Consider the following 15458-nt stretch of genomic DNA (forward strand, 5'->3'; position numbering starts at 1 on the left):
CTACCTGATTTAGAAGCTGACTGGACTGACATCACCACTTCCTGCAGGGTGACACCCAGTGGAGAACTGTGGCAACGACAGAAAAGTTCCTGAAGACACTGGAGCTCAAAGTGGAAGAATATAAAAGCTGTGAAACTCCCACTACTGAGACAGAAACCAACACAACCAACACTGAACACACGGTATCATCTCAGAGCAAGGGGACTCAACATTAACACTGACTGAAGATGCTGTGCTCCCAAATATTCCAGTCTTCCCTCAGCCCATTGATGGACTTCTACTGGCCTGTGTGTAGTCTTTGGCCAGAGGTTCAACCTCTTTTCTGCCAGCGGGATCTACTGCAGAGAAACATGCTGGAGCTCAAGAGCAGGCTGGAGCTGATGGAGAAACTTCAGCAGCACATCTTTGAGGAGATGGACTATGTCCCAGCCTCTGTGGTCATCCAACCAGTCTCCTACACACTGGAGAAAGAGGGAGAGGGCTTTGCCCTGACACTGGAGACTAAAGACTTCTCCCCAGAGGAGCTGTCTGTCAAGCAGGTGGGCAGGAAGCTGAGAGTCAGTGGGAAGACAGAGAAGAAGCAGGATGATATGGAAGGCTCTTACTCTTACAGATGCCAGGAGTTCAGACAGGAGTTTTATCTGCCTGAAGGGGTGAATCCTGAGACAGTCACCTGCTCCCTGGATCATGATGGGAAGCTCCACATTGAGGCTCCAAAGAATCCATTATCTGCTGAGGAGGAGGTGACTGAGAGAGTGGTGCCCATCAACTGTAGCATGGATGTGAAGACGCCACAATTCCTCAGCTCACAGACAGAGGACAGCACCACAGAGGGAAGCACCACAGAGGACAGCACCACAGAGGGAAGCACCACAGACCCACAGGAGAAACAACAGAACACTATTTCCACATAAGGACTGATCATATTATTATGCTAATTTCTATTTGACTGGATGTTACATTTTCTAATATATATTTTTCATGTTAAGATACTGTATGCATTTACATTTTATCTTGTAACAATCAGTCTGAGATGCTATTTAATTTAATCAATAAAATATATACTTTTACACAATATTGCAGTCGTTATCAACTCTTCAATGAATATCAACATAACGAGAATCAATAACAGGGCTTAAGGCTGGCCTAAAGATTTTCACTGTCTTCTTTATAGAATGTCTTGGTTTTCAAATGAATTATCTAAATATCATGATATGTTTAGATACAATGTGTAGTTTTGTTACACAATAAAATGTTCAATATACTTTGTGGCAGACCAGGGGCCTCATGTACAAAGACTTGCGTTGAATTCATACTAAAACATTGCGTACGGACAAAGCCATAAATGTGCGTACGCACCAAAAAAATCTGATGTATGAATCTCTGCGTACGCAGCATTCCACATACATTCTCTTTGTACATCCCAATCAACGCGAAATTGAGCGCACATGCACGAGCACCACACCACACCCTGTCTCCTCCCTCAATTAAATCAATTTAAATATGGTAATTAGTCCAATTTGGCAAAAGAAACCTGCAAGAACATGGCTAAAGCAAGCAAGAAACGAAATTTCACTGAAAACGAATTAGAGGTGCTACTATCAGAGGTAGAAACAAGAAAACATATTTTATTTGGAAATCTGTCCTCTGGAATTAATAACAAAAGAAAGAAAAAAGAGTGGGCGAGTTTGTCTGATGCCGTCAACGCGGTGGGATCTGAGAGTCGCACCGTAAATGAACTGAAGAAGAAATGGTCAGACATAAAGGTGGAAGTTAAGCGGAGAACTGCTGCGCACCGACAAAGTGTGGGCAGAACAGGCGGTGGTACAGGGACCGATGAACTTGCACCCTTTGATCAGAGAGTTGCCTCTATTGTAGGAGACACGTTAATCTCTGGAATCGTATCCGCTGATGTAGGAGACTCGGATATACTACAGGACTGCCAGCAAGGTGACTCAGATTTATTTCCTTAACTTTGATATACATAGCCAGCCACCGTTTAATTTTAAAATGCATGCAATATAGCAAAAGGTACACCAGAGATTTCACGTATCCACTGCTTTTATTGCAAATGCGTGTACCCATTAATAAGGAACAGACTCAAATTACTGTTAAGATGTGCCTGTGTTTAATTGGACTTAGGAACCGCAGGAACGTCCACTGGCACGCACTCAGAGTCCGCACCACCTGAGCAGCCAGAGCCCATTCAGTCCAGCGTCTCCCGTGTCTCTAATGTTCCCCCCAGTGCTGAAGCCCGTCCATCTGGCCGTGTCTTGACGCATGCTGTTCTGGAGTCACAACAACAAATTGTTAGGGCCATTGAAGAAATGAACAGTCACCTTAAAAATGTCACTGACGCACTCACAGAAATAAGCCATTCATTAAAAGAATTGGTCAAAAAATGAACTTTGTGTCTGAGTACCATTTATATTGTCGCAATTACACGTTGACGGGCCTGAATGGCTTGTTGATTGTGCTGCACATATACTGGTCCTGGGTCAGGGTCATCTGGCGGTGCCCCCACCTCACCAAGGGGTATGCCATGCCTGTGCGCGACATTGTGCAGCACTCCACAGGCCAGTATGATGCGGCAAACCTTGTCAGGGCGGTATAACAGCATCCCCCCGGTCCTGTCAAGGCAGCGCCACCGACATTTCAGCTGCCCAATCGCCCGCTCCACAACTGACCGAGTGCGGGAATGGGCATCATTGTATCTGCGCTCTCGGTCAGTTTGTGGGTTGGTGAGGGGGGTTAACAGCCACGTCTTTAGTGGATAACCACTGTCTCCTGATGGGCAGTAATAATAATTACAGACACAAACATTTTACTTTTAGATAGAACCATACATTTAAATGCATAACTTACCAAGTAGCCACCCATCGCGCACCCTGCCAGCTTGGAGTCTCATCCCAACCATGCTGTTTGTAAGGATATATGAATCATGGGTTGACCCAGGCCACCTTGCCACAATATTTGTTAGGCGCATTTGTGCATCACATATAATCTGCACATTTATTGAATGGAAATGTTTCCGATTCACATATGCAAATTCGTCTTCAGATGGCGCCTTTATAGCAATATGTGTGCAGTCGATCGCTCCGATTACATTAGGAAAACCGGCTATCGCTGCAAATTGCGCTTTGATGTTTGGCTGGTCACCTGCATCGTATGGGAACGTTATATACCTGGTAGACAAGCGGATGATGCCGTCCCATACAGGTGGCATTGCACGGCTCAAACACGACTGGCTTATTCCTGAGCGGTCTGCCAGTTCTCTTTGGAAAGAACCGGTTGCTAGGAAACCAAGTGTAGTAAGCACCTGTAAAGGAACGGGTAATGCGTGGCTCCTCACTGTCTCTCTTTCCAAATTCGGACCCAACTCAGCGCAGAGCTCCAAGAGTATAGCCCTTGGAAATCTGAAACGGCTGATGAGCCAGTCATCGTCGTGGGCCAGAAAATCACCGTGGTCCCTAAAAACTCGTTCTCTCCGGATTTGTCCATTGAAAATGTCTTCTAATAAAGCCAAAGCTGCCATTGCTAGACGGGTTGTATCAATTTTCACATCCTTTATATATGTTCTTACTTAATTGCATAGTTAATAGAATATTCTAATAAGACTCGTGTGACAATAATATGGCAAATCATTTATCAATTACAAATTATAAGCAATATCTGGCAGGTGCGATAGAACAGTTCGTAGTGTAATGTTTGCCACTTCACTTTATTGCCTCTATGAGTCGCCAACGGACAAACATCACAAAAATGTACGTACGCCAGGCCTGAAGTTTACGTGGAAGAACGCACATTCTTACGTTAATTTCACTGTTAGTACATCTGACCGTGAACGTGAAAGCTGGCGTACGCCGTGTTTTCGTGCGTACGCAAGATTGATACATGAGGCCCCAGGGGGTTTGATCATGACGTTTACACAGATCAGACAAGGAGACAAGTGTGATGCCTCAGTTTCAAGGATGTTTATTTACAACAATAAAGTATTATCCTCCCGAGTGGCGCAGTGGTCTAAGGCACTGCATTGCAGTGCTAGCTGTGCCACTAGAGATCCTGGTTCGAATCCAGGCTCTGCTGTAGCCGGCCGCAACCGGGAGACCAATGGGGCGGCGCATAATTGGCCCAGTGTCGTCCAGGGTAGGGGAGGGAATGGCCAGCAGGGAGGTAGCTCAGTTGGTAGAGCATGGCGTTTGCAACGCCAGGGTTGTGGGTTCGATTCCCATGGGGGTCCAGTATGAGAAAAAAAAAAAAATTTGAATAATGTATGCACTAACTGTAAGTCGCTCTGGATAAGAGCGTCTGCTAAATGATGTAAATGTAAAGAAAAGAAACAGGTCTCCTCCAGGAGACCTCTTCCGGGTCACCGCCTTCTGGGCTCCGGGGAATGCGGTCTTTTCTGGGGTAGAACACTGAGTCCCTCAGTTCTATCAGATCGTGAGGACGTCTGCCCGGTAGCAATGTCTCACTACCTCCAACCATCTCGTGTGCTGCCCTCCTGGCAGCTTTATGGGCCCCGTACGGCTGGTGAGCAATCAGACCCTTGATTACTCACCAGCATCAATCAGCCCCAATTAGTCCTGGCCGGAGGACCCGTCAAGACCTGGCACGTCCAGCAGAGGGAGCCACCGTCGCGTGATGTATACTCCGTCAGTCACCAGGCCTCGACGAGTCTCCCCCTGGTGGCTTGTCCGCAGTACTCCACAACTTCTAATACAGTTGTTAAATTCATTTTTGTGAAATTAAATATACCATTACAGTATGCTAACTAGAGGGAAGTATATTTAACATTCAGGCCCATATCTTTATTTAAATCTTTAAAAAATAAATATATCAGAATATGGTTATTGACATACAGTGAGGGAAAAAAGTATTTGATCCCCTGCTGATTTTGTACGTTTGCCCACTGACAAAGACATGATTAGTCTATCATTTTAATGGTAGGTTTCTTTGAACAGTGAGAGACAGAATAACAACAAAGAAATCCAGAAAAACGCATTAAAAAAATGTTATCAATTGATTTGCATTTTAATGAGGGAAATAAGTATTTGACATCTATGCAAAACATGACTTAGTACCTTGTGGCAAAACCATTGTTGGCAATCACAGAGGTCAGACGTTTCTTGTAGTTGGCCACCAGGTTTGCACACATCTCAGGAGGGATTTTGTCCCACTCCTCTTTGCAGATCTTCTCCAAGTCATTAAGGTTTCGAGGCTGACGTTTGGCAACTCAAACCTTCAGCTCCCTCCACAGATTTTCTATGGGATTAAGGTTGAGGGAAGGAGGTTCTCACCCAAGATTTGACGGTACATGGCCCCGTCCATCGTCCCTTTGATGCAGTGAAGTTGTCCTGTCCCCTTAGCAGAAAAACACCCCCAAAGCATAATGTTTCCACCTCCATGTTTGACAGTGGGGATGGTGTTCTTGGGGTCTTAGGCAGCATTCCTCCTCCTCCAAACACGGCGAGTTGAGTTGATGCCAAAGAGCTCGATTTTGGTCTCATCTGACCACAACACTTTCACCAAGTTCTCCTCTGAATCATTCAGATGTTCATTGGCAAACTTCAGAAGGGCATGTATATGTGCTTTCTTGAGCAGGGGGACCTTGCGGGCGCTGCAGGATTTCAGTCCTTCACGGCGTAGTATGTTACCAATTGTTTTCTTGGTGACTATGGTCCCAGCTGCCTTGAGATATTGACAAGATCCTCTTGTGTAGTTCTGGGCTGATTACTCACCATTCTCATGATCATTGCAACTCCACGAGGTGAGATTTTGCATGGAGCCCCAGGCCGAGGGAGATTGACAGTTCTTTTGTGTTTCTTCCATTTGCGAATAATCGCACCAACTATTGTCACCTTCTCACCAAGCTGCTTGGCGATGGTCTTGTAGCCCATTCCAGCCTTGTGTAGGTCTACAATCTTGTCCCTGACATCCTTGGAGAGCTCTTTGGTCTTGGCCATGGTGGAGAGTTTGGAATCTGATTGATTGATTGCTTCTGTGGACAGGTGTCTTTTATACAGGTAACAAACTGAGATTAGGAGCACTCCCTTTAAGAGTGTGCTCCTAATCTCAGCTCGTTACCTGTATAAAAGACACCTGGGAGCCAGAAATCTTTCTGATTGAGAGGGGTCAAATACTTATTTCCCTCATTAAAATGCAAATCATTTTATAACATTTTTTACATGCGTTTTTCTGGATTCTTTTGTTGTTATTCTGTCTCTCACTGTTCAAATAAACCTACCATTCATATTATAGACTGATAATTTCTTTGTCAGTGGGCAAACGTACAAAATCAGCAGGGGATCAAATACTTTTTTCCCTCACTGTAAATCATCAGAAAAACCCTGTAAGTTCAGTACAACCTTACTAGACCTTTAATTGCAGTTACATGTTCAGGTCATGGGATAATTTCCTGCTCATCACCTTTTTGATATGCAGTATTCACACTCCTCTTAACCTATTACAGTGTTGTGAGAAATAGTTCAGATATGTCAGGGTCTCTTCAGTGATATCATGACGACAACAACATGATTGGTTTGACCACTACTACCACTCAACTTCTGTGACCCTCGGATATTCTCTAGCACATTGGAACACTGTGAATATGACACTCTAACACAGACAGACACACAGAACGATACAGATCCTATTAAATCACCATTATAATTCCTTATTCTATGCACCTAACATACTGTACATACACATAACCTGTTCGTGCACATTTTGTTTAACTACATACAGTTGAAGTCGGAAGTTTACATACACCTTAGCCAAATACATTTAAAGTCAGTTTTTCACAATTCCTGACATTTAATTATAGTAAAAATTCCCTGTCTTAGGTCAGTTAGGATCACCACTTTATTTTAAGAATGTGAAATGTCAGAATAATAGTAGAGAGAATGATTTCTTTCAGCTTTTATTTCTTTCATCACATTCCCAGTGGGTCAGAAGTTTACATACACTCAATTAGTATTTGGTAGCATTGCCTTTAAATTGTTTAACTTGGGTCAAGTGTTTCGGGTAACCTTCCACAAGCTTCCCACAATAAGTTGGGTGAATTTTGGCCCATTCCTCCTGACAGAGCTGGTGTAACTGAGTCAGGTTTGTAGGCCTCCTTGCTCGCACATGCTTTTTCAGTTCTGCCCACACATTTTTTATAGGATTGAGGTCAGGGCTTTGTGATGGCCACTCCAATACCTTTACTTTGTTGTCCTTAAGCCATTTTGCCACAACTTTGGAAGTATGCTTGGGGTCATTGTCTATTTGGAAGACCCATTTGCGACCAAGCTTTAACTTCCTGACTGATGTCTTGAGATGTTGCTTCAATATAGCCACATAATTTTCCTTCCTCATGATGCCATCTATTTTGTGAAGTGCACCAGTCCCTCCTGCAGCAAAGCACCCCCACAGCATGTTGCTACCACCCCCATGCTTCACGGTTGGGATGGTGTTCTTCGGCTTGCAAGGCACCCCCTTTTTCCTCCAAACATAATGATGGTCATTATGGGCAAACAGTTCTATTTTTGTTTCATCAGACCAGAGGACATTTCTCCAAAAAGTAAGATCTTAGTCCCCATGTGCAGTTGCAAACCTGTAGTCTGGCTTTTTTATGGCGGTTTTGGAGCAGTGACTTCTTCCTTGCTGAGCGGCCTTTCAGGTTATGTCGATATAGGACTCGTTTTACTGTGGATTTAGATACTTTTGTACCTGTTTCTTTCAGCATCGTCACAAGGTCCTTTGCTGTTGTTCTGGGATTGATTTGCACTTTTCGCACCAAAGTACGTTCATCTCTAGGAGACAGAACGTGTCTCCTTCCTGAGCGGTATGACGGCTGCGTGGTCCCATGGTGTTTATACTTGCGTACTATTGTTTGTACAGATGAATGTGGTACCTTCAGGCGTTTGGAAATTGCTCCCAAGGATGAACCAGGCTTGTGGAGGTCTACAATTTTTTTTCTGAGGTTTGATTTCTTTTGATTTTCCCATGATCTCAAGCAAAGAGGCACTGAGTTTGAAGGTAGGCCTTGAAATACATCCACAGGTACACCTCCAATTGACTCAAATGATGTCAATTAGCCTATCAGAAGCTTCTAAAGCCATTACATAATTTTCTGGAATTTTCCAAGCTGTTTATAGGCACCGTCAACTTAGTGTATGTAAACTTCTGACCCACTGGAATTGTGATACAGTGAATTATAAGTTAAATAATCTGTCTGTAAACGATTGTTGGAAAAATTACTTGTGTCATGCCTAAAGTAGATGTCCTAACCGACTTGCCAAAACTATAGTTTGTTAACAAGAAATGTGTGGAGTGGTTGAAAAATGAGTTTTAATGACTCCAACCTAAGTGTATGTAAACTTTCGACTTCAACTGTAACTACCCTAACAACATTTTGTTTACATTTACATTTTAGTCATTTAGCAGACGCTCTTATCCAGAGCGACTTACAGTTAGTGAGTGCATACATTTTTTTTCATACTAGCCCCCCGTGGGAATCGAACCCACAACCCTGGCGTTGCAAGCACCATGCTCTACCAACTGAGCTACACAGGGCCGTTTAACTACATTACTCTAACTACCCTAACAACATTTTGTTTAACTACATTACTCTTTATGAAATCAAACTCTGTTATGATATCAAAACATAGTCTTTCGATCCACTATTTGATTTTCAAGGCATCTATTGAAATGGCAGCTATACCAAGCCAGGGCATACCCATCACACCCACTCCAGGGACATGATTTAAATGGAAAAATATTAATTACCCAAATGCAACATAATGAAATACTGGTTTGTACAACAACATGACATCAAACAAGGCAAAACTTTGTAAAAAAAAAAAACTATATTTATTGAATGTGCAAAAACATTGGCTTTACATTCCATGCCATTGAGAATTATTGATGTTGCGTTCATCAAATTTCACAAAATAGCAATTTACTTGAGATAGTACAGACGTGAGTGAATTAAATGGTATTCATGGGAGTTCTTTATTATTGCCCAGCCATTAAGCTAATGGTATTAGCTACAGTATATCATGATACAGAGTCATCGTAATCAGTCCTTCTTGGGCTCTGCCTCTACAGTAGTGCTCTCAGCTGCAGCGCCGGGTGAGGTTATGGCTGGTAAGCAAGTGATAGGAACCACTCTCTCATTGCCTTCTGTCACAGCCACCATTTTTGGTGCCTGGATCTGTAGCTGTCCATCGTTCAAAGAGCAGGTGACTGTCTCAGGATTCACCCCTTCAGGTAGATCAAACTCCTGTCTGAACTCCTGGCATCTGTAAGAGTAAGAGCCTTCCATATCATCCTGCTTCTTCTCTGTCTTCCCACTGACTCTCAGCTTCCTGCCCACCTGCTTGACAGACAGCTCCTCTGGGGAGAAGTCTTTAGTGTTTAGTGTCAATGCAAAACGGTTGTTTTCTTTTCCCACCTGGAAAGCGATGGGCTTGAAGTCAATTGAAGATAATGGGCCTTCAATGTCTTCAAAAATCTTTTGGTGCAGTCGTTGCATATATTCCATATTGTGCCTCATCTCTTGCATATTTCTCATAATTTCCTGCTCCATCTGGAAGAAGAGAGGCCGTGTCTCTGGCCATAGGCTGCGGACGGGCCAGTGGAAGTCCATGAAGGGGCTCATTGGGCTCATTGGATTGAGGGAAGGCTGCATCATGCTGGGGCAAAGCATCTTCAAATCAACTCTGTCTGTGTCGTTTCTGCTGGTCTCTGTTGGTCTCTTGTTTCTGAGTGTGTTTCTGAGAGCTTATGTCCCGAGCAGACTAGGGCTCACAGCTTTTATACTGTCCAGTGGAAAGTTCCAGTAGCATTCCATTTGACTGCTACGTTAGAGTGTTATGACTACGCAACTTCTGTCATACTCCAAAACAAGCCTCTGGTAATACTGCAGTCTGACTGCCAAATGCCTCTGGGATATATCTTTGCTCTATTTACAGAGTGACCACAGAAGCAGGTCGGAGTCACAGGGGCACATAACGTCCTTTAAACAAGAGTAGCCTACAAAGTTAGAAAGGAATCTACAACAGCTGCTTTGTCATGCTGCCATTTTCTGTTCCTGAATAACCTTTTCCCCTGACAACAAATCCAAAGTATTCCTGATATCACTGTACTTATGAAGATAACAGATATACAGTGAGGGAAAAAAGTATTTGATCCCCTGCTGATTTTGTACGTTTGCCGACTGACAAAGAAATGATCAGTCTATAATTTTAATGGTAGGTTTATTTGAACAGTGAGAGACAGAATAACAACAACAAAATCCAGAAAAACGCATGTCAAAAATGTAATAAATTGATTTGCATTTTAATGAGGGAAATAAGTATTTGACCCCCTCTCAATCAGAAAGATTTCTGGCTCCCAGGTGTCTTTTATACAGGTAATGAGCTGAGATTAGGAGCACACTCTTAAAGGGAGTGCTCCTAATCTCAGTTTGTTACCTGTATAAAAGACACCTGTCCACAGAAGCGATCAATCAATCAGATTCCAAACTCTCCACCATGGCCAAGACCAAAGAGCTCTCCAAGGATGTCAGGGACAAGATTGTAGACCTACACAAGGCTGGAATGGGCTACAAGACCATCGCCAAGCAGCTTGGTGAGTAGGTGACAACAGTTGGTGCGATTATTCGCAAATGGAAGAAACACAAAATAACTGTCAATCTCCCTCGGCCTGGGGCTCCATGCAAGATCTCACCTCGTGGAGTTGCAATGATCATGAGAACGGTGAGGAATCAGCCCAGAACTACACGGGAGGATCTTGTTAATGATCTCAAGGCAGCTGGGACCATATTCACCAAGAAAACAATTGGTAACACACTAAGCCGTGAAGGACTGAAATCCTGCAGCGCCCGCAAGGTCCCCCTGCTCAAGAAAGCACATATACAGGGCTGTCTGAAGTTTGCCAATGAACATCTGAATGATTCAGAGGAGAACTGGGTGAAAGTGTTGTGGTCAGATGAGACCAAAATGGAGCTATTTGGCATCAACTCAACTTGCCGTGTTTGGAGGAGGAGGAATGCTGCCTATGACCCCAAGAACACCATCCCCACCGTCAAACGTGGAGGTGGAAACATTATGCTTTGGGGGTGTTTTTCTGCTAAGGGGACAGGACAACTTCACCGCATCAAAGGGACGATGGACGGGGCCATGTACCGTCAAATCTTGGGTGAGAACCTCCTTCCCTCAGCCAGGGCATTGAAAATGGGTCGTGGATGGGTATTCCAGCATGACAATGACCCAAAACACACGGCCAAGGCAACAAAGGAGTGGCTCAAGAAGAAGCACATTAAGGTCCTGGAGTGGCCTAGCCAGTCTCCAGACCTTAATCCAATAGAAAATCTGTGGAGGGAGCTGAAGGTTCGAGTTGCCAAACGTCAGGCTCGAAACCTTAATGACTTGGAGAAGATCTGCAAAGAGAAGTGGGACAAAATCCCTCCTGAGATGTGTGCAAACCTGGTGGCCAACTACAAGAAACGTCTGACCTCTGTGATTGCCAACAAGGGTTTTGCCACCAAGTACTAAGTCATGTTTTGCAGAGGGGTCAAATACTTATTTCCCTCACTAAAATGCAAATAAATTTATAACATTTTTGACATGCGTTTTTCAGGATTTTTTTGTTGTTATTCTGTCTCTCACTGTTCAAATAAACCTACCATTAAAATTATAGACTGATAATTTCTTTGTCAGTGGGCAAACGTACAAAATCAGCAGGGGATCAAATACCTTTTTCCCTCACTGTAATATCTGGTTCTGCCTTAAGAGTGATACAGACATAGAAGGAATTACAAGTGCACTTCAGCAATCTGTTCCACTTATTGATATGACTTGCAGTAAATATATTAATATAGCTTTAGTCAGTATTCAACTTCCCTCAACCCTCTTGTTGGATGTGACCCTGAAATGGACACCCCCACTGACAACATTGCTTCCTTACGCTGTCTCTAAATATAGTTTTGTGGTTATTGAGAGAGAAGATCACACAACCAAAATATTATTCATATTGTGTATTGAGTAGCATAATTAGCCACCATCTGTAATGCAATAATATGCTTGATTTGAATGTACAAGAACTGTTAAGATTCTATTCGTGGGATTTTTCCAGCAACAAGTTCATTAACTGTTTCAAGGGGAACTTGATCTGGACACAGATTATTGCCATGGCCAATCAATTTTAAGGAACATATGGGAAGATGTTATAAGAGAAAAATGAGTTACTGTATATCTAAACCATCAGATGAAATCCACTGAGCCTTTTGGAGGAGACACTAGAGGGCTGAATATAAATCAGGACTATGACACAACATATTTGGGTTTTCACAGACCTTTGTCAGGGTTACAGTGGGTCCTTTTCAACGACTTTCCAAAGACTGGGACTGAAATATTGTTAATGAAATTAGCTCAAAACAACTGTTATAAGTACTGTTTGTGCTTTATATTGGTACACAAAAATAGATTTAGTTTTTACATTTTATTGGGTAACAAAACAACACATATGAAGACAAAATTCCAGAGATAGTGTTATAAAAAACATGAGATTAGAAGTGAAAATAGGTTCAGTCTTTAGGCTATCAACCTTTTGCCCAGTTATTGATTCCTCTGTATGTCTGTGGTGCTTCCCTCTGTGGTGCTGTCCTCTGTGGTGCTTCCCTCTGTGGTGCTGTCCTCTGTCTGTGAGCTGAGGAATTGTGGCGTCTTCACATCCATGCTACAGTTGATGGGCACCACTCTCTCAGTCACTTCCTCCTCAGCAGATAATGGATTCTTTGGAGCCTCAATGTGGAGCTTCCCATCATGATCCAGGGAGCAGGTGACTGTCTCAGGATTCACCCCTTCAGGCAGATAAAACTCCTGTCTGAACTCCTGGCATCTGTAAGAGTAAGAGCCTTCCATTTCATCCTGCTTCTTCTCTGTCTTCCCACTGACTCTCAACTTCCTGCCCACCTGCTTGACAGACAGCTCCTCTGGGGAGAAGTCTTTAGTCTCCAGTGTCAGGGCAAAGCCCTCTCCCTCTTTCTCCAGTGTGTAGGAGACTGGTTGGATGACCACAGAGGCTGGGACATAGTCCATCTCCTCAAAGATGTGCTGCTGAAGTTTCTCCATCAGCTCCAGCCTGCTCTTGAGCTCCAGCATGTTTCTCTGCAGTAGATCCCGCTGGCAGAAAAGAGGTTGAACCTCTGGCCAAAGACTACACACAGGCCAGTAGAAGTCCATCAATGGGCTGAGGGAAGACTGGAATATTTGGGAGCACAGCATCTTCAGTCAGTGTTAATGTTGAGTCCCCTTGCTCTGAGATGGTACCGTGTGTTCAGTGTTGGTTGTGTTGGTTTCTGTCTAAGCAGTGGGAGTTTCACAGCTTTTATATTCTTCCACTTGGAGCTCCAGTGTCTTCAGGAATGTTCCTTTCTTTGCCTCAGTTCTCCACTGGGTGTCACCCTGCATAGGATTAATTTTCTAAATCTGGATGTTCAGTAATTGAATAGGCAGTGCACATATTTTGTCCTTTATCTGTGATGATTTTGAGTATATTTTCTTCACTATGTGTTTCCCAGCACTTCAGGCCAAGAGTACTTCTCCCATAAGTTTTCCTTATACACTCCAAGATTTAAAAAGCATAGGCTTACAATGTTCAAATGGGCAGGACCGGAATGGTTGCAGAATGTCCATTTTCACCATTGTAACTATAGACTATAGTTTTTAAAATAGCTTTCATTTTTAATATGTAATTTGCAAGGCTATGAATGGCAAGGCAGAACAACTATATAGGCCAACCTGACTGACAGTGATTTCAGCTGCTCATTGAAAATTACATTTTCTATTTAAGTCATGCAAGAAAGCTTTCTTTTCTGAAACAGATATTGCCTGTTAGATATGCTTCATTTCACGTCCGTGTCAATATCAGGACAGGCAGCCTGGCAGTGATTCAGGCTACTTGAGATTAAGTGAAAAATGTGATCTGCATAGGGAAATATCATGCTTAGTCATTGTGCAGTATGTGCGAACTGAATTTCACAGAGTAGAGGGAAATTGTGTTTAGTTTAATGAATCTTCCTTATCTCATATGACAGATGATTTCTGCTATTCTGGGGGTTGCGTTTGGTGCAAAAATGGAAAGGTTGATTATATAGTATAGCTGCTATACTGTAGCTATGGTCAGAGGCGATTTTTGCATGTAAATCTTGGTGGGGCAAACAAAACAGAAATGTGGGATGCATGCCAGCAAAGCCACTAAACAATACATTAATTGCACTATAACGGTGACAAACGGTGCCCACAAACTGTTAGGGCCTAAATAAAGCTGTCCCAACAGCAGAGTCCCAACAGCAGTCCCAAAACCTTACCACTGCTACACCTGGCTATCAGCGGAGCCTTGTCTCGCAGCGAGACAGTTCATTCAGCCTCATTTACTGCATTAACATTTACATTACATTTTAGTCATTTAGCAGACGCTCTTATCCAGAGCGACTTACAGTTAGTGAGTGCATACATTTTTCATACTTTAAAAAAACACAGCTGATATGGCTGACTTGCTTAAACAAATATGGTTTCTACTGACAATTGAGATGTACAAACTATGGCATAAGGGGACGACAAGCGGATAAGAGGCAATCTGTAATTTCGATTAAGACATTAATGAGCGAACTAGGACGGACGTAGTCAATGTAACTATTTGTTCAGCACTTTTGAAATGTACAGCAACAGAATTCAGAACATGGGCCGTTCTTACAGTGTTCTCCCTGTACACCAAGTCAGAACCGTAGGATAAATAAAGGGGGCATATAAGCAGACAATGAAAGCTCTTACAATATTCGATGATTACATTTCTGTCAAACAGTTTATAGGCTACATGTGCACCACCAAGTCAGAACAGTAGGCGAAATTAAGAGGGGAAAATAGGCCAAATTATTAGGGTGAGGCACATGGGCTACTAACAGCTTACTACACAACATACACTTAGTATTACTTCCTTAGATACAGTATACATATCTCCCTGTTTACATCATTTATGCAGCAGCATACAATACATTTTTGGACTCACCTTGTTGTGTTGTGCCCACTTGAACAGGAAGGTGGTGCGGCGGTCCTTCCTGGGCAAATTCTGACATCAAACTTTGTCATCAATGTCTGGCATTCTCTGGATTTATGGTGCTTTCAAGACAACTGGGAACATGATGACATCAGGGATCTTCAGGTCATAGCTCTAGAAAGAGCCCCGAGTTCCGGATTTACAATTCTGAGTTGGATGACCGTTCAAAACGTATTTTCCAAGTCGGAGCTCGTTTTTTCCCGAGTTCCCAGTTGTCTTGAACTCCAATGTTGAATGGCCAATGTTGAATGTTTATCATTTTAGGTTTGGAAAAGAGACCCTTAATCCTAAACTTGGGACCACACAGCCACTCCACTGAATGGCAGGCTAGTGATTGCTTTGCAATGCTTGCA

At 43.1% G+C, this 15458-nt stretch overlaps 3 protein-coding genes across 3 annotated transcripts; 1 reads left to right on the forward strand and 2 right to left on the reverse strand.

Annotated features, from left to right (window-relative positions):
- Window positions 1-227: 227 nt before the first annotated feature.
- Window positions 228-914, forward strand: LOC311135835 (heat shock protein 30-like; the record flags this gene model as incomplete). The annotated part of the gene is made up of 1 exon (XM_084169867.1): window positions 228-914. One exon carries the CDS (start codon window positions 228-230, stop codon window positions 912-914), a length of 687 nt encoding a protein of 228 aa, XP_084025993.1.
- A 7971-nt stretch (window positions 915-8885) lies between these two features.
- On the reverse strand, window positions 8886-9746 carry LOC311136098 (heat shock protein beta-11-like). The gene has a single exon (XM_084170181.1). The coding sequence runs from the start codon at window positions 9692-9694 to the stop codon at window positions 9065-9067; it is 630 nt and encodes a 209-aa protein (XP_084026307.1). The 5' UTR covers window positions 9695-9746; the 3' UTR covers window positions 8886-9064.
- A 2859-nt stretch (window positions 9747-12605) lies between these two features.
- LOC311135837 (heat shock protein 30-like) lies at window positions 12606-13274 on the reverse strand (the record flags this gene model as incomplete). The annotated part of the gene is made up of 1 exon (XM_084169869.1): window positions 12606-13274. The coding sequence occupies one exon, from the start codon at window positions 13272-13274 to the stop codon at window positions 12606-12608; it is 669 nt and encodes a 222-aa protein (XP_084025995.1).
- Between the last annotated feature and the right edge of the window lie 2184 nt (window positions 13275-15458).

The sequence above is a fragment of the Coregonus lavaretus genome, assembly GCF_964263955.1.
Source record: "Coregonus lavaretus genome assembly, chromosome: 10".
Taxonomy (NCBI): domain Eukaryota; kingdom Metazoa; phylum Chordata; class Actinopteri; order Salmoniformes; family Salmonidae; genus Coregonus; species Coregonus lavaretus.

What these genes read in the sequence shown, in the direction of transcription:
- LOC311136098 (XM_084170181.1), bottom strand. Translation starts at nt 9,694, where the DNA reads ATGCTTTGCCCCAGCATGATGCAGCCTTCCCTCAATCCAATGAGCCCA.